General features: G+C 45.2%; 1 protein-coding gene across 2 annotated transcripts; it reads left to right on the plus strand.

Annotated features, from left to right (window-relative positions):
* Positions 1 to 513: 513 nt before the first annotated feature.
* LOC123449772 (nuclear intron maturase 3, mitochondrial-like) lies at positions 514 to 13,967 on the plus strand. Of its 2 annotated transcripts, XM_045127109.1 has the most exons (7): positions 514 to 2,966; positions 3,090 to 3,151; positions 3,737 to 3,799; positions 3,885 to 3,955; positions 4,060 to 4,196; positions 4,313 to 4,440; positions 13,411 to 13,967. In XM_045127109.1, exon 1 carries the CDS (start codon positions 617 to 619, stop codon positions 2,828 to 2,830), a length of 2,214 nt encoding a protein of 737 aa, XP_044983044.1. In that variant the 5' UTR covers positions 514 to 616; the 3' UTR covers positions 2,831 to 2,966; positions 3,090 to 3,151; positions 3,737 to 3,799; positions 3,885 to 3,955; positions 4,060 to 4,196; positions 4,313 to 4,440; positions 13,411 to 13,967. The 2 variants fall into 2 exon arrangements, with proteins under 2 accessions (XP_044983044.1, XP_044983035.1); XM_045127100.1 differs by having other exon boundaries at positions 514 to 3,151.
* Positions 13,968 to 18,226: the final 4,259 nt, after the last annotated feature.

An 18,226-nucleotide genomic window follows, 5' to 3' on the forward strand; every position in this document is an offset into this window, starting at 1 on the left:
GGACTAATGGAAGCATATCTTCTATGGATGGAAGCAAATGTTATCTTGGCACGTGGTATAAATATTCTTATATCGGGGCAAATTTCATTTGCACTGGAAGAAAATTAAATGAAGCCTCTTCTCCCTTTTGTTTTGATCGATCAAAGCAAAATTTTGTTGCACTCTGAAAAAATTCTCAAGTTTTGCTAGATCAAAGGAAATTTAACCTGAGCTGGATATAAATTTTTGTATGAGTAGAATTTTTCTTGTTACTTGAGTAGAGGGTATTCTGAAGTACGAGAATATGAAAAAAACTTCCTCTAAAAAAGTAAAACATATAGAAGAAAGATAATACTCCTAAATACGTAAGTACGTGAAATAAACAGAATTATGGTTTCAGCCTCTCCACTGGTGTGTGTCCATACTCCATACTCCATACATACATGAAAAAAATTGGGTGAGAAGAAGAGTGATTTTAGCCCGGGCCCTTTCGGCCACCGGTGGCCCTTTCCTTTCAACGGCCCACCTCCGAGCGCAGCAGCCTCGCTCTGGTCCGGTGGCCTCTCGCGGCGGTCGCAAACTTCCACCTCCTCCCGCCCGCCGCCTCCGCCCCCTTTCCACCTCCGCCGCGCCGCACATGCTCCCCCGCCGCGTCCTCCTGCCGGCACCTCGCGCCCTCTCCACCACCACCACCACCACCACCGTGACCGTGCCGGCGCCGCTCTCCGCCGCGGAGCTCGAGGCCCTCCTCCGCCGCGACCACTACTCGGCCTCCACCCGCCGGTTCCACTCCCTCCTCCCGCTCCTCTCCCACCCCGCCCTCCTCCTCGCCTCCGCCCTCCACCTCCGCCACCGCTCCCACCCCTCCCTCCCACTCCCCCTCTCCGCGCAGCCCCATCCTCTCCCCACCACCACCACCGCCGCCGCCGCCGCGCCCCCCTCCCCCTCCTCCCACCTCCGCCTCATCCTCCCCTCCCGCCTCAAGGGCCGTCCGCTCCCGCTCCCGTCCCTCCCGCTCCGCCTCGCCATGCTCTCCGCGGCCTCCGCCCTCGACGCCGTCTTCGCCCCGCGCGCCGCCACCTTCGCCTACCGCGCCCGCCACGCCGCCATCCGCTACCTCCGCTCCATCCCCAACGCCACCTGGTTGTTCCGCGTCGCCATCCCGCGCCAGCCCTTCGCTCCCCGACACGTCCGTCGCCTTCTCGACGCCATCTCCGGCAAGGTCGACGACCCGGGGTTCCTGGACTATCTGCGCGAGCTCTTCCTCTCGGACGCGATAGCCTTCGAGCTCGGCGGCTCCGACCTCTGCCGTGGGCTCCCTCAAGAGTCCGAGCTCACCAGCACGCTGCTCAACATATTCTTTGATCCTGTGGATAGAGAGGTAATGGCCATCCGGGAGGAGGTGCACAAGAAGAATCCTAGAGTCAAGGATGAGAGCATTCGGCAGACGCCTGTGAGAGTGTATGCGGTCCGGTATCTCGACGAGATGATGGTTGTGACGTCCGGGTCGAAGATGCTCACACTTGAGGTCAGAGATAGGATCCTCACAGTGTTGGAGAGGGACTTGGAACTGAAGGTTGACAGGTTTGGTAGCTCACTCCACAGTGCAGTGTCAGAGAAGATGGAATTCCTGGGGATGGAGTTCCAAGCTGTGCCGCCATCGGTCTTACACCCTCCCATGTCTGAGAAGGCCAAGAGGGCAAAAAAGATGTATCTGAAGAGGAAGGCAGCAGAGGCACAGGAGCTGAAGAATGCCCGGGAAACGCGGAGGAAGAAGCTTGGGTTGAAGATACTGAACCACCTGTTCAAGAAGGTGAGGCGTGGGCATGAGTTTGAGTTTGGCTTCCGAATCGAGGATGAAGTGTGCCAGGAGTTCAAGGGTTGGGCAGAGGAGACAGTGGTCGAATACTTCAAGTCACAGGAGCATCGCCGTTATTGGCATCGATTGTTCACATCCGGTGACTTCTTGGCCCTGAATAGGGTTAGAGATCAGTTGCCACCAGCATTGGTGGACTCTTATGATCAATTACAGGAAACACTGGACAGGTTCTTGATGCCGAGGAGGGGCCACGACATGACTGAGGATGAGGAGATGCTAGCAGAGGAGGAGGACGAGAGACAATACGAGAAGAGGATTGTTCAGGACTTGACAGAGTTGAAGATGAGGGTTAATGCACCAATTGAGCTTGTAAGAAAGGCGGTAAAGTTGGCTGGATTCACTAATTCCATGGGACGGCCACGACCAATAAAACTACTCATCTGCCTGGATGATGCAGATATCATCAAATGGTATTCTGGTGTGGGGAGGAGGTGGCTAGATTTCTTCTGCTGCTGTCGGAATTTTAAGATGGTCAAGATTGTGGTGAGTTATCACTTGAGGTTCTCCTGCTTCTTGACATTGGCGGAGAAGCACGAGTGCACCAAGAGGCAAGCAATTAGCCATTATACAAAGGATTTGAAGGTGACAAATGAAAATGGAGTGGCAGAAGTGTACTTCCCAACAGAGAGGGAGATCAAGATGATGGGCGATAAGAATCTCTCTGATCCAAAGCCTGTGGATGGAGCCTTGACAATGATATTGGTCAGATTGGCAGTCGATGACACCTCCCTTCCGTGCCTGGCACATTTTTGTGCTGGAACAGAAACTGCCCTTTACCGAATACGTCTTCTGCAGAATCGCCTAAATGTAGACCCTTTGAATGAAAAGAAGTGGGTCCAAGGACTAAGTGCCATTCATGAGAGTCTGAACAAGAAATGCCTCCCACTGTGCTCCATGCATGCAAGCGATCTACTTCTTGGCAAGATTACTCTCCAGGATATTGATTGTACTCAATTTGTTGATGTGATGTGAAATGAAAAAAACAACCTCCACGTTACCTCGTTCGAAACACACAGCTCACATAAAGATGCGATACTGCAGTGCTTGCCAAATATATTTAGTGTTGATTGCATTTGGTGGAGTTAGATCAGCATTGTACATATCCTGGGTATCCATCCTGTCATTTTCCAGAGATATGTGTTCCTCGTTCATGACTGTCCTGATTGGGAGGTGCTACATGTCACAACATCATTAGCTGAATCTTTGATTCTGTTGTCTATTTTCTGTTCAGAATGATGTGGCCGGCTAGTTACCACCGCATGTGCAAACTAACTTCGTATCAATGTTACTCAGGTATTTCTCTCTTTCAACAGCTCTCTTTGAATCAGATGCTAATTGTTTTCAACTCACTGTACAATTTTTGTATAGATACGTTTGTTTTGAGCGTAAATTCTCCCTACGGAATATTTGGGTAGATAAAATTTCGGCCAAGGTTTTGCTTGCCTATGATTTGGCCAGTCGACAAGAAAATTGAGTAGAGTCGGCAAGTTGGTATGCGTGTGCCTATTTTTGTTTCTGGCCATGACCAAAAAATTGGTAGGGCTGGTTGTGGATACCAACCAAGCACACCCATATACCTTCCTAGAAGCAGCAGAACATATGCCACATGAGAAAGATTTGTTACTTATCATGTCTGTTATTATGAAGTATACCATATGCTTCCCATGTGTGTGATTATATTAAATAAATTCAGGGAATAGATTCTGCAATTGTTACCTTTGTGTTGTGGTAAGTGCGAATATATCTAGCATACTTTTGCTCTTATGGGGAAAAAGCTTAGGATTAGTGAGAATATGAGCGGGCCACATTTCTAGTCATACTTGAAAGCTGTCAAGCTGGAGAATGATTACCTAATTGCGTGTTTTTTTCTGAGGACAGGAGGAGAGGACTGCAGCCACTTCCCTTGCTATGCGATGGTTGATTCAATTTCAGGCAGTTCTGGTAAATCAATCAACTTTGTCTGAGACCGAAAGATTCGTAAAATCTTGCTTGATTATCTCAATCTAAAAAAATCTAGTTATCACAGGTTTTGCCTTTATGAAGGAAAGGAACTGATTGAGTTTTTTTACTATATTTAAGAACTTGGTTATATTCAAGGTCAGACTTTTACTAACTCATTCTGTTAAGCTTCACTGCCAAATATATCATTTTACTGTGACATCATATGCACCCTTACATTGTGAAAAATGTCAACGATGCAGGGTGGTGCAAGTACTGGTTATAAGAAATATGCCATGGAAAATGGTACTGAGGATGATACATATTCGGAAAACAGGATTGCAGTTTTTCGGGTTCAAGTTCAGGACCAGAAAATATCTAAGCAATTCAAGTTGACACGGTACATTCTGTTTCAATCTATCTTCACTGGACATGGCATTGCGTTCGTGTTATGTCACTTTATCTTAGCTCCTATATTTGTGCCACATGTTGTAAGTTTGATATTGTACTTACCAGGCAGCACCACCGCTGAACTCTTCTTATTGTCACATACTACATGATGGAGACACGGTAATTACCAGGGTTGAGAACCTAAGCTCGTCATGGACCACAGGCTTGCTGAGAGGCAGCTAGATGTGCTCAAGGTATGGCTTATGAGGAATGCTCTTCAAGATCATTATGTCATGGGAATGTGTTTGATTGTTCAAATGAGCTGCTGTGCTGCCACATCACCCTGATTCACTAAATATGGTAGTTAATTTATCTGTATCAGTTTCTACTCCCTCCATCCCATAATATAAGAGGAGAAAGGTGTGATAGCTCCCGGGTGCCTAGGCACCCTCTATGAACAGTAAAATCAAAAAAATAGAAAACAAAATAAAAAAAATCTGAAACTTTGCAGCATCAACGATGATCAAACTTTGTAGGTTCCTACAAGTTTTCATGTCAAAATATCATGTAGAGAAAGATGTACAAACAAGTTTCAGATTACAGCTAAAAAGTGGTCAAAACTTCAAGCATTGAAATATTTTCCGTGTGTAGAGCTCCTCGAATAGTTTTTTGGCATGAAAACTTGCAAACACCTACAAACTTTCATCATTTTTGATGCTGCAAAGTTTCAGATTTTTCTTATTTTGTTTTCTATTTTTTTTTATTTTACTGTTCATAGAGGGTGCCTAGGCACCCGGGAGCTGAAAATCCTCTCTCCCAATCTAGTGTAGTCACTACAAGATCATCTCCCAATCTTATCTAGTTTTCGTTTAAAAAAAGTTTTTGACAGTTAGTTACTACAAGCATCCGTACAATGTTGTGGACATGATTTGTATTTTCTTGTTTCTTTGGTGAAAATTGACAATTCTAATCTTGCCACGAAACTTGAGCCGAAAATAACTCCTTCCTGAAACTTTAGCCAAATCTGACCCTTTAGGTCAGTGCCACCCTGGTGTTGGGGCAGCACAACCCTAGTGCTACTTAGCACCGCGGTCAATGGTGATGAGGTGCCCATCGTCGCTGGTGGCCGGGACGATTGACCTGTCTACGTGTATAAGTTTAGCGCCATCGAGCATGCCTTGTCCTACCCGACCTAAACGCCAATGATCCTAGCCCTTACCCTGAGCCTTGCAGCATGTAAATGCAGCCCCCATGCGCAGCCGAGAGAATATCCAGTGGAAACCAAGTTTCGGTGGAAACAGGTGAAAATCAATTGAAAAACATCGTTCTAATGTTTCCACCGAAATTTGATTGTAGTCTCTGAATGCGGAGACAGTTAACTGAAGAGTGTTCAAGTGTAGCATTGATGGAAGTTCAGATAACAAATGGCTGAGATGAAGGCGGGGTGATAAGTCAGGAACTCAGGATCAATGGTTCTAGTTTGAGCTCCACTTACCACTGAGTGATTTACCTTGTCATTTAATTATCAAAGAGCTACTGACAGCTCCTTATTACTCGCTGTAATTCGAGTCCTCTTTTTATGTTGATCAGCTCGAAATGAGAAGAGAGAAAACTATCAATCTAGTTTATCATAGCATAGCTTAGTTACTCTCTTCTGTCTGTTGTGATCTCAACTACCCACGAACCCTACTTCTAGCGAACAAAATTCCCCCAAATTCGTCCAAATCCGCGAGCGGGGCCATGACAAAGGTATCCAGAGCAAGTGTTCCTTGGCAGCGATTCGGGCTGGGAGGTGCGTGGTGGTTCTTTGATCTTGTAAAATCCCACCCTCCTCTCCCCAATTTTGTGGAGGCGGTGGTGTGATCCGGTGGCGTGATAATCCATATCCCACTAACCGTAGGCTCCTGAGGCTAGTTACGCCCCCTATCCAGTTGGGTGTATCTGGACTGCTGAATTGGTTACCAGTGAGGTCAAGCTCTTCAAGATCTGTAAGGTTGTGGTGTACAAACGACGATGGAACATTACTCTTGGTAAGGCCACACCAGACCAGAATAAGTACAGCCAAATTAGGAAGTGCGTCGACCGTATGGACCCAGTCAACAACTCCTGTGAGGTCGACCAAGCCCATGTTGAGATGCTCTAGCAAGCGGAGACGCGCCAACCAAGATATATCATTTGAGTAACGGCCAAAAATATTGCCTTGTATGTCAAGCTGTACTAGGTTGGAGAGGTTGCCTAGCTGAGGAGGCACTAGACCATGAAAATCCGTGTTGGAGAGGTTGAGATAAGTCAAACTCTGAAGAGAGCCCAAAAAACACGGCATATGCTTTGCATCTCCGAGGAGATAGTTCTGGCTAAGGTCGAGATGCTTGAGGCGTCGGAGAGCAAGCAACGAAGGAGATACCTGTCCGCGTAGCGAATGATTTTGAGGGTCATCATCGGATAAATAATCCTCTACTGGATCATCATAGCGGAGGTCGAGCTTGAGGACGTGGCCTGTACGGCGGCTGCAGGTGACACCGCTTCACCGGCAGCAGTCATATGCACCTTGCTACCATGAGACGAGACGATTGCTCGGGTCGTCTGTGAGGCCGGCCTTGAAGGAGAGCAGCGCGGCCCTCTCGTCCGGGATGCAGCCCCAGTTGGATGTTCGGCTCGCGTTGATGGCGACGGAGGAGGAGGTGGCGGTGGTGCTGGCTGTAGCTAGGATGATGGTTAGCAAGAGGAAGCTTGCTGTAGCCATTTCGTTGCTCCTGGCTCGGCTGGAGGGGACGCTGAACGGAAACATGGTGGTCATGGCAAGTGTGTGTCGAAGAAGAAAACTGTAGAGCCTACCACAACTTTTGGTTGGGTGATACGCTAAGTTGCGCCAATCAGTACACCCGTAATACGGTACGTACGTTCTCATGTGTTTGCTACCACCTATGAATAAAGTTTCTCCTCACTCCTCAGCGTAACAGCATCCGTAGCTACATAGCGGGGAAGACTTATGCGATGGCATTCCTCACGTCCATCTCGTCCGCAGGCGCGCCCACGGCGGCGCTCCTCATCGCCGGCGGCTCGGGCCGACGCGCAGGAGAGGGTGACCGTGGGAGCATCCACGTACCCCTGCGCAATCGTGTGCTGCAAGCCACGCCTGAGTTGGGCATTCTCGGGCCTAGGCCCGAGTCAAGCGTCGGGCAGGGAGAGGCCCCGGCCCCGCTAAGGGAAGGCCCGCGTGCTACAGGAAGCGGCGATAGGGTTTCGGTGATATCCTCACCCACTCCCGCAGTGTCGCCCATTCCAGATCTCGCCTCCCTCTTCGGCCACTTCTGGGGAAAACTAGGGTTTCGCCGCCTAGGGTTTCACCTTCCTTTGGCTGGTGGGAGGGGAAGGTAGGAAGGGATAGTAGATCATTCGCCGAGGTGACAGCGTCGCCGCCGCGGAATCCACCCATGGCAGGGTGAGAGATGGGTGGCCGTGGGTTCCACGGAGATGGAGGTGGCGAAGGTCGATTCGGGCGCGGTGGAGGTGGTGGTCGGATCGGACCTGGAGGAGGTCGCGGCCGTGGCGGAGGCGGAGGCGGACGCAACATGGTGTGGACGCGCGAAGCCGAAGACGGCGGGCAAAACTCCTCCAACGTAGATCTACGACATGGTGGATCTGACAAGGCCAGATGGGAGGCGGCGGCCATGGAAGTGCAAGGAGGAGCCCGCGGGGAGAAGTGGGGCGACAACAACACCCAGGTCGCTGCGGGTGGATCTGAGGGGGGGGGGGACGACTTCAGGAGACGCGTCCGCAACATCTTCATCAACCTCCTGATCGTCAACATCCTACCCCCGGCAAGAGGAACGCCTCTCCACTAGTGGGAGGCGCTGAGGTTTGCGTCACCTGCAAGGATCCTGGGCACTTGCCAATTTGTTGTCCTCGTGCTGTTTGTGGTAGATGTGGGATTCATGGACATCTGGCCCCTATATGCAATATTGTTCTTCCATGGGAGTGCGTAGCACCCATGTGTGGGTTCCAGACAGAAGGGAAGGGCTTTTTCTATATCCATGATCATAGTACGCCCAGCCAGACTACTGATAGGAATAGATTTATTGTGATTTCTGTGGTTGATGGTCATGCATATGGGAGACAGCTGGAGGAATTTTTTAACGCTTACATCAATACTAACTGGAGGTGCTCGGCCAGATCTATTGGCCCTAATACCTTTGTGATGAGATTTCCATCTCCTAGAGATGTGGATAAAGCTTGCTTTGCTGAGAGTATGAACGTGAAGAGCTGTGGTGCTATGATTAACCTTAGAAAATGGTCTGAATCTGTGGGGGCTAAAGGGGTGCTGAATGTTGCTTGGGTCAATGTGAGTAACATTCCTGTAGATAAGAGACATGAGAAGAATATTGCTTATGTGGGATCTCTGGTGGGGGTAACCTTGGAAATTGATAAAACCACTATAAATAGGCCTGAATCTGTTAGAATTAAGCTGGGTTGTAGGGATGCTGAGGACATCCCTGCTTCAGCAGAAGGGGTGTTGGGAGGACACTTTTATGATTTCTTCTTCTCTGTTGATAAAATCCTGATTAAAAATCCTCCGAGAGAGAGAATTGGAGTGCAGCAAGAAACTGAGGAAGGTAATGCTGCTAAAAAAGCTAGGTTTAATACTGATACTCGTGTTGAAAGGAATATTGCATCCTCATCTAATATGGGGGAGTCTTCGGCTCCCCCGGGAACAGTTGGAGGTGGTTATGGGAAAAATATGGTGACGAATCCTGTGGAAGAAAACATGGAGGAGGAAAAGAAACAAAATGAGAGTGAGGACATGTTGTCTGAGGAGGAAAGTGAAGAAGTGGGTAATGAACTACTTATTGATACTATGGTGGAAGAGGCTGAAAAGATTCAAAACAATGAGGAAGGGGGGAATGTGGACTCTGGAATGGTATCCTATGATGAAATTATAGTGAACTCTATGCAAATTGTGCCAAGCTCTGTTTCTGTTTCTGGTAACAAATTCTCATCATATCTTGATGCTTGTATGGGGGAACCTGTGGTAACTGAGATGGATCCTAGTGAAACCTCTGGTAATCAAAAAATACAATCCTATTTGGTGCAGTCCCCTGATAATTCTGGTGAGAGAGTGGAAGTGATTCCTACTCCTATGAGAGAGGAAATGCAAGTCAGGTTTAGCAAGAGGAATGTGGGGGCCAATGTGGAGCATATGGGTGTCAGAGCTGAGAGGCTGGCTCAAAAGAGAGATTTACAAGGTAACAACATACCTCCTGGTAATTCTTTTGAAGTTTTATCAAATCTTGAGATTATATCTGCTGCTGTCAAAATTGGTGTTAATATTCCTGATGATAATTTTGAAACCATAGATATAATAAGAGAACTTGAGATTTCCAGAGCTAATATTGCTAAAAAAGTTGATAAGAGTGATAATCAGCAGGATAAAATTTTGTTCATCACTAATGCTGCTGGAGAAGCATCTCCCTTAGATACTGAGTGGGTAGGAGATAAGGGCTTAGATGCTGATGACTTTACTGTGGTTAGATCCAGGAAGAAAGAAAGGAAAAAGTTGATATTACTATCTCTAAACCTGTGACTAGAAGTCAAAAGCAGAAAGTGGGGGATGGTGTAGGTAAGGCTATGGCTCCTGGCAAACCTAGCACCAAAACCCAAATTCCAAAAAAACAGAAAAAATGATTAGTCTCTTTTGGAATTGTAGGGGGATTGGGAAGGGAGGCATGGGGACATATATTTCTGACTTGGTCAGAGACTATAAGCTTGATTTTGTTGGGATTCAAGAAACTATGAAGAAGGATTTTTCTCCTAAATTCTTGAGAAAATTTGATCCTGGAGAAGCTTTCAGTTGGAAGTGGATCCCTTCGGAAGGGAAGTCGGGTGGAATATTAGGTGGCTTTAGAAGTAATGTGTTTGATCTGGTAAACTATGTTGAGGGCAAGTATCTTATGAATTTTGAGTTGTGGAACAAGATTCTTAAGATGAAATGTTGTATTTTGGTGGTGTATGGATCAGCGCATGAAGAGTTCAAAACTGATTTCCTGACGGAGCTTGGGGCTATATGCAGTCACATTACCTGCCCCTACATTGTGTGTGTGTGGGGGGGGGGGGGACTTTAATATCCTTAGATTTATTGGGGAGAAAAACAAGAGGGTGAGGCTAGGACACTCATCGGACCTTTTTAACTCCATTATTAATGCTCTTTCCTTGCGGGAGGTGGATATGAGTGGTGGCATTTATACCTGGTCTAATAACCAACAGGATCCTACTTTGGAGAAACTGGATAGAGTTTTCATGTCCAAAACCTGGGAACACCTGTTTCCTTTTACTTTTGTTAGGAAGATTATAAGGGAGGTTTCGGACCACTGTCCCCTGATTCTAAATACTGATGATAATATTCCCATTAATTTTGGTAAGAGATAATTCAGATTTGATCTGAACTGGTTGAGCAAACCTGAATTTAATACTTTGGTGGCTAAAATCTGGATGCAACCTGTACATTCTGGTAATCCCATTGATATCATGAATATCAAGTTGAAGAGATTTAAAAAGTATTTTAAAGGGTGGGGCTCAAATAATTTTGGTCAAGCTAGGAAGAGAAGAAAGTGGTTGAGGGAGGAGTTAGGGCATATTGAAGAGTTGCAAGAAACTGATACTTTGAGCCTGAGCTTTATTGCAAAAAAGTGGAGATGCTAGTAGAATTAAATAGCTTGCTGATGGAAGATGAGGTAGCTTGGCTACAGAAGTCACATGATAATTGGTTGCTAAAAGGTGATAGTAACACTGAATATTTCCATAGGATGGTGAATGGGAGGAGAAGGAGAAATACTATCATTTCACTTAGCTGCGGGGATATGATAATAGAAGGGAATAAGAACATGCTTAAACATGCCACTGATTTTTATAAAGATCTTTTTGGCCCTGCTCCTGGAAACCTATGTAAGATAGATGGGAATATGTGGGATGATAAAGAGAAATTGGGAGATATTGAGAATTTTCTCTTACTTAGGCCTTTTTCGGACACAAATGTTAAAAATGCTCTGTTCTTGATGAAACATAACAAGGCCCCTGGACCTGATAATATTCCAATTGAATTTTTCCAATCCTGCTGGGATATTGTTAAGAAAGATGTGATGTTACTTTTTGATTGGTTTCATGAGAATAATCTCGATGTGGAGAGACTCAACTATGGTATAATAACACTGTTGCCTAAAGTAGCTGGAGCTGACAAAATGCAACAGTTCAGACCTATTTGCTTGCTAAGGTGTATCTACAAGTTGATTACCAAGGTGCTGACTATCAGATTAGAACCCCATGTAGACGTCTTGTTTAGTCGACATCAGAATGCCTTTATAAAAAATATAGATATTATGGATGGGATCATGTCATTGCATGAGATTTTGCATCATACTTATGCAGAGAAGAAAAAAGGGATTGTTCTTAAACTTGACTTTGAAAAAGCATATGATAAGGTTAACTGGGAATTCCTGTTGGATTGCCATAGTAAAAGAAACTTTGACCCACGCTGGATTGATTGGATTCGGAGAATTCTGGTAGGTGGTACCATTAGCGTGAAGTTAAATGATGAGGTTGGGGAATATTTCCAGAGTGCTAAAGGAGTGAGACAGGGTGATCCCTTGTCCCCTTTCCTCTTTAATCTAGCTGCTGATTGTCTTACTAAGATGGTCCTGAAAGCACAGGAGAATGGCCTGTTTACTGGGTTAGCGGCGGACTTAGTGGAAAACGGGGTGGCAATTTTTCAATACGCTGATGATACTATTCTATCCTTTGAAGACAATGTTAGTAATGCTTTGAATATCAAACTGCTGCTTTATCTTTTTAAGATTATGTCTGGTTTGAAAATCAATTTTTTGAAGAGTGAGATTTTCTCAGTTGGTGCGGATGATGATACTATGAGGAATTATGCTGATATGTTCAATTGTGAGATTGGGGCTTTTCCTATTAAGTACCTGGGTATGCCTGTTAGTTATGCTGGGCTTAAATGCAGTGATTGGCTTTTTGTTGATGACAAATTTATTAGTCATGGGGAATCCTGGATTAGTGAATCTTTGTCCAGTGGGGGTAGACTTATTAAAGTTAACACAGTGTTATCTCATATTCCCTCATACTATATGTCGATGGCTCTGATAAAAAGATCTACACTGGAGAAATGGGACAAACCTAGAAGAAAATTCTTTTGGCACCGCAAAGGAAGAAAGGGGTATCATATGGTGAAATGGACCCGTGTTTGTAGATCTAAAGCAAAAGGGGGTCTGGGGGTTAAAGATTTAAGGAAGCAGAATATCAGCTTGCTAGCTAAATGGTGGTGGAAACTGGAGAAAAAGAAGGGATTATGGTAGGATATAGTGAAAGCTAAGTACCTTAGAAGAACATCTGTGGCTAAGGTTAAACAGAAAGCTACTGATTCTCCCTGTTGGAAAAATATTTTGAAAGTTAAGGAGCATTACATGGCTGGTAGAGGGGTGGTGCTTAAAAAAGGTAACATTGCTAGCCTTTGGCTAGATGATTTGGGTGAGAATATCCTTCTTAAAGATAGATATCCTGATCTTTTTGAAATTTGCCTAGATAAGGAGTGTACTGTTGATAAACTGGAGAGTATGAATCATTTAACTTCTTTTAGGAGAAGGTTATCTCCAGCTATGAAATGAAGCAATATGTGTTGGATAAAATCTGTGCAGATAAAAAGGATGAGATTTACTGGAATTTAGATAATTCCAGAGAATATTCCACTAAATCTATGTATACATGGTCAGAAAGAAATCTTGCGGGGGCCCATTATAAGTGGATTTGGGGGACTAAGATTCCTTTGAAGATTCAAATCTTCCTGTGGCAGTTATTTCAAAACTCCATTCTTACTAGAGATAATATGAGAAAACGCCAGTGGCAGGGGGACCCTAAATGTTCTTTCTGTGATGAACTTGAATAGGCGCAGCATCTGTTCTTTGGGTGCTCGGTGGCCAAGATTGTTTGGAGAACGGTTGGTGCTGTTTTTGGTACCAGTTATATCCCGAAAACAATTTGGCAGGTTTACTCTTGGTTGTATGCTTTTTTGCCGGGCTTGTGCGAGATCTATACTGTTGGCTTAGCTGCAGTTTGCTGGTCTATTTGGTTGGCTCGGAATCGGGCTACTTCTGAAAAGAAGTGGATTAAAACTCCTTTTGAAATTGCTTTCACAACGTGTGCGTTTATTGAATACTGGGCAGGTATGCAAAAGCCGGCGATGGCAGAGACTGTCAAGAAGGGAGCTCAGTTGCTGAAAGAGAGCGCAACTCAAATGTTGCGGCTATGTGGACCACCAAGGCCAGAAGCGAGCGAGCAGGCTGATGAAGAAGAAGCCTGTGATGAGTGGTAAATGCAGGAAGATGTTCGATCCCCCCTTTGGTGATAAACCTTGCTGGTTGCAGTGCTGATAGCTTGGTTACCATGGTGATGTTTAGATTCTATGTCCAGTTGGTGAAACTTTCGTTTTATTCTGTGCTCTTTTGTGAGCCTGGTCCGGTGATGGTTGTTTTGAGGCTCATGGTAGCGGTGCTGATACATGGTAGTGTAATACTTTTGGTCTTTGTTGCGTAGTTTCGGATGATATCAGGTTTTCGCCCCGCAGTTTGTGTTCCTGATGACAGGCATGAACGGTGGGTTTCCTGATATTGTTCCGAACTTGCTTTTTTCCCTTTCCCTCTCTTTCTGGTTCTGGTTTCAAAACATTGTATTTCCGTTATGAAAGTAATGGAAAGGGGAGAAAGCCCGGTTCGAAAAGTTAGAGCATGGTGTGGTCATGGACTCATGGTAGAGTTTCCACCAGATGAACAGTCAAATCATAGTAGAAAAAATTGGCCGGATGCCATTTCTTGTAGGGGATATGGGCTACCACAACTTTGGATGGGTGACACACACACACGCACACTAAGTTGGGCCAATCAGCTGTAGCAGTGGCTGTCAGTGCGTCACTCTCCTATTGACCAGGTTCATGTTTCAAGCCAATCAAATAAGTTGGTGGATATGAAAACAGGGTGAAGGGGGGCAGAAGATTTGATCGATTAATGAAACATGAACCAACAACCCAGTCTGTACTCCACTATGCGTGTTCCTCTCCCGAAATCTGCCATAGGCTACTCCAATGGCGATTTCTTCCTCTCCTCTGGAAATTGTCGGTGGCTTGTCCCTGAAACCTGGAAACCTACAAAAATCAACCTCGAGACCCCTCTTCGCACCCTTTCCCAACCAGACCACAGCCTTTCCCCCACCCTTCGAAGACGTTAGACGTTTGGCTACAGAGATATTCAACTTCACACAAGATGATATGATGACGAAGGACGTATATGCTTTTTTACGGTCATTCATGTGTCTTTATATGGCCTGGACAACATGTGGACACAAAAATAAGAGCACAAGCTTTGAGCATTGGAGAGGTATGTGAGAATTTCATGTTTTTTTTCTGTATATGTAAAAGGCGAATTTCATTTTTGCAGTTCACTCTGGATTCATAAAGCTTCCTTTTCTGCCAGAGATTTCTCGAACTTTACGTTCTCACGGAAAATTTACAACGAGAAACACCGCTTTATGCTATCATTGAAGGAAGCAAGCACCAATATTTCACAATGCTCATCACTGGAAAATCAGCTGTAAGCATTTTCCTTGTGGGTTCGTATGTTTTTTATATAGTGTAAGCTTCAGGGCTAACCTCATGCATTTTATCTTATATTCAGATGCATGGTAACTCATTTGAAAGGAAGCTGTCTATAGTGAAGGTTGGATTAAAACCAATAAGACATGTAAGACTTCTTTAGCTTTTGAATTCCTTTTGAACCTCCTAAATTTTCTCTCATCCTGAATTCCTGCTCTATTGGATGGTTGTGATCAAAGGTGAGCTTGACTGGGTCTGCATATCCAGTGTAGCTGCTGTATATTTCTCCCAGGTTATTGCAGCTTTCTTCATTGGAACATTGTTAATAGGGAAGGTTGTCGATTGGTGGTACTGATTAGTCATTACTAACTGTGATAACCTTGTGATGCCATTGGCATGTATTTGATTGTCTATTTTTTCCTAGTTAAGCCAATACCACATAGATGCCATGATAAAAATGCTATCATCAGATGTAAAATTTGAGCATTTGTTGGACACTTTGTATCATGTATGATCATAGCATATGCATTCCTTCTTATAAGTTTAAGTTTTGGTTACATAATTGGCAGAAGCCTAAAAGAAGACCAACACCATCATCGCACACCGGAAGATACAGTATACCTGATAGATCCCAGGGGAGAACTACGTCTTGCAATCCTGAGCATGCAAGAGTTAGAGGAACATTGCCAGCATTCAATGCATTGGCTGCCAACTTTGAGAACCTAAATGCCTAAAATTTATCAACTCCACCAGTTGCTACAAAGCCGTCTCGAAAGTCTTCCACTGAAGCTGTAAAGCCACCGCAAAGGGCTGATTCAAGTAGCTGCAATCTCCGCTTTGTTCGAGTAGCCTAGACCAATTCTAATACCAAAGTCAGTCAAAGGTATGCTAGCATTATTAGTAAGGAATCTTCTATTCTTAAATTGTTACAACCCATTAACTATTTTTCCTGAGCATACAATGCTTCCACATCAACAAACCATGCATGTCTGCCACATCATTAATCTACCATCCCATTAACTATTTTGTCCATGCATGCAAACCCTTTCCACATCAACAAATCATGCATGGCTGACAAATCATTTGCCACCATATGATAATTAATTCTCACATTCACGTCATCAACCTAATTATCCATGCTTTCAATCTACCATCCCGTGGCAATGGGCGGGTTATCTTCTACTCCCTCCGTCCGGAATTACTTGTTGTTGAAATGGATGTATCTGGCACTCCAGACTAAAGGAGTAGTATATTTTACGTTGCAGACATCTCTTACCTCCTATGTTCTTTTGATGTCAAAAGCAGATCCTGATGTAAACAAACACCAACCTGAATCAGGCAGGCCTGAACCGAAGGCATATGCCAAGGAGACCACCCCTGCTGGGGAAGATGTAAAGGAGGGTCAGCCGTGTTAGGAAGTATTAGTATTAGTCTAGGAGTCCTTATTAGTCTATTAGTATTAGTCTAGGAGTCCTTATTAGTCTATGTTTACTTTCCTTGCACCTCAAGTCATGTGTAATATATATATGCCCCTTGGGTCTTCAATATAGATAAGTTGCTTATTCCTAACATGGTCTTAGAGCTTAGGTTATTTTTTTTCGGGCGCCGCAAATCGCCCTCCCGATCCAATCTGTTGGAAATATGCCCTAGAGGCAATAATAAGTTAGTTATTATTATATTTCTTTGTTCGTGATAATCGTTTATTTTCCATGCTATAATTGTATTGATTGGAAACTCAAATACATGTATGGATACATAGACAAAACACTGTCCCTAGTAAGCCTCTAGTTGACTAGCTCGTTGATCAAAGATGGTGAAGGTTTCTTAACCATAGACAAGTGTTGTCACTTGATAATGGGATCACATCATTAGGAGAATCATGTGATGGACAAGACCCAAACTATGAACGTAGCATATTGATTGTGTCGTTTTATTGCTATTGTTTTCTGCGTGTCAAGTATTTTGTTCCTATGACCATGAGATCATATAACTCACTGGCACCGAAGGAATACCTTGTGTGCATCAAACGTCGCAACGTAACTGGGTGACTATAAAGGTGTTCTACAGGTATCTCCGAAGGTGTCCGTTGAGTTAGTATGGATCAAGACTGAGATTTGTCACTCCGTGTGACGGAGAGTTATCTCGGGGCCCACTCGGTAATACAACATCACACACAAGCCTTGCAAGCAATGTGACTAAGTGTAAGTCACGGGATCTTGTGTTACGGAACAAGTAAAGATACTTGCCGGTAACGAGATTGAAATAGGTATGCAGATACTGACGATCAAATCTCAGGCAAGTAACATACCGAAGGAAAAAGGGAATGACATACGGGATTATATGAATCCTTGACACTGAGGTTCAACCAATAAGATCTTCGGAGAATATGTAGGATCCAATATGGGCATCCAGGTCCCGCTATTGGATATTGACCGAGGAGTGTCTCGGGTCATGTCTACATAGTTCTCGAACCCGCAGGGTCTGCACACTTAAGGTTAGGTGATGTTTTGGTATAGTTGAGTTATAGGTGTTGGTAACCGAAAGTTGTTCGGAGTCCCAGATGAGATCCAGGACGTCACGAGGAGCTCCGGAATGGTCCGGAGGTAATGATTGATATATAGGAAGTCCTGTTTTGGTCATCGGAAAAGTTTCGGGCTCATCGGTAGTGTACCGGGAGTGCCGGGAGGGGTGCCGGGGACCATCGGGAGGGGTGTCACGCCCCAAGGGGTCTCATGGGCTATGGGAAGACATAAACCAGCCCCTAGTGGGCTGGAATAAGTTCCCACTAAGGCCCATAAGGTTTGAGAAGGAAAAAACACAAGGTGGAAAGAGTTTCCAAGTGGGAAGGTGGAATCCTACTCCAAGCAGGATTGGAGTAGGACTCCTCCACCTCCAATTTCGGCCAAACCTTGAGGGTTTGAGGCTGCATCCTCCCCTCCCTCCCTCCTATATATACTAGAGGTATTGAGGGTTTTTGAGACACAACTTTGCCACGTGCTGCTCGACCCTATACCACGCAGTTTTTCCTCTAGATCGTATTTCTGCCGAGCTTAGGCGAAGCCCTGCCGGAGTAGATCATCACCACCACCGACGCGCTGTCACGCTGCTGGAGAACTCTTCTACGTCTCCGCCCCTCTTGCTGGATCAAGAAGGTGGAGATCGTCATCGAGCTGTACGTGTGCTGAACGCGGAGGTGCCGTCCGTTCGGCACTAGATCGGAACGGATCATGAGACGGATCGCGGGACGGTTCGTGCGACGGATCGCGGGACAGTTCGTGGGACGGTTCGTGGAGCGGTTCGAGGGACGTGAAGACGTTCCACTACATCAACCGCGTTTCTTAACGCTTCCTGCTGTGCGATCTACAAGGGTACATAGATCCAAATCTCCTCTCGTA

This window comes from Hordeum vulgare, chromosome 1H, assembly GCF_904849725.1.
Source record: "Hordeum vulgare subsp. vulgare chromosome 1H, MorexV3_pseudomolecules_assembly, whole genome shotgun sequence".
In the NCBI taxonomy this organism is placed as follows: Eukaryota; Viridiplantae; Streptophyta; class Magnoliopsida; order Poales; family Poaceae; genus Hordeum; species Hordeum vulgare.

Bases quoted from the DNA above. Each gene is read 5' to 3' on its own strand.
- LOC123449772 (XM_045127100.1), top strand. From the start codon at position 617: ATGCTCCCCCGCCGCGTCCTCCTGCCGGCACCTCGCGCCCTCTCCACC.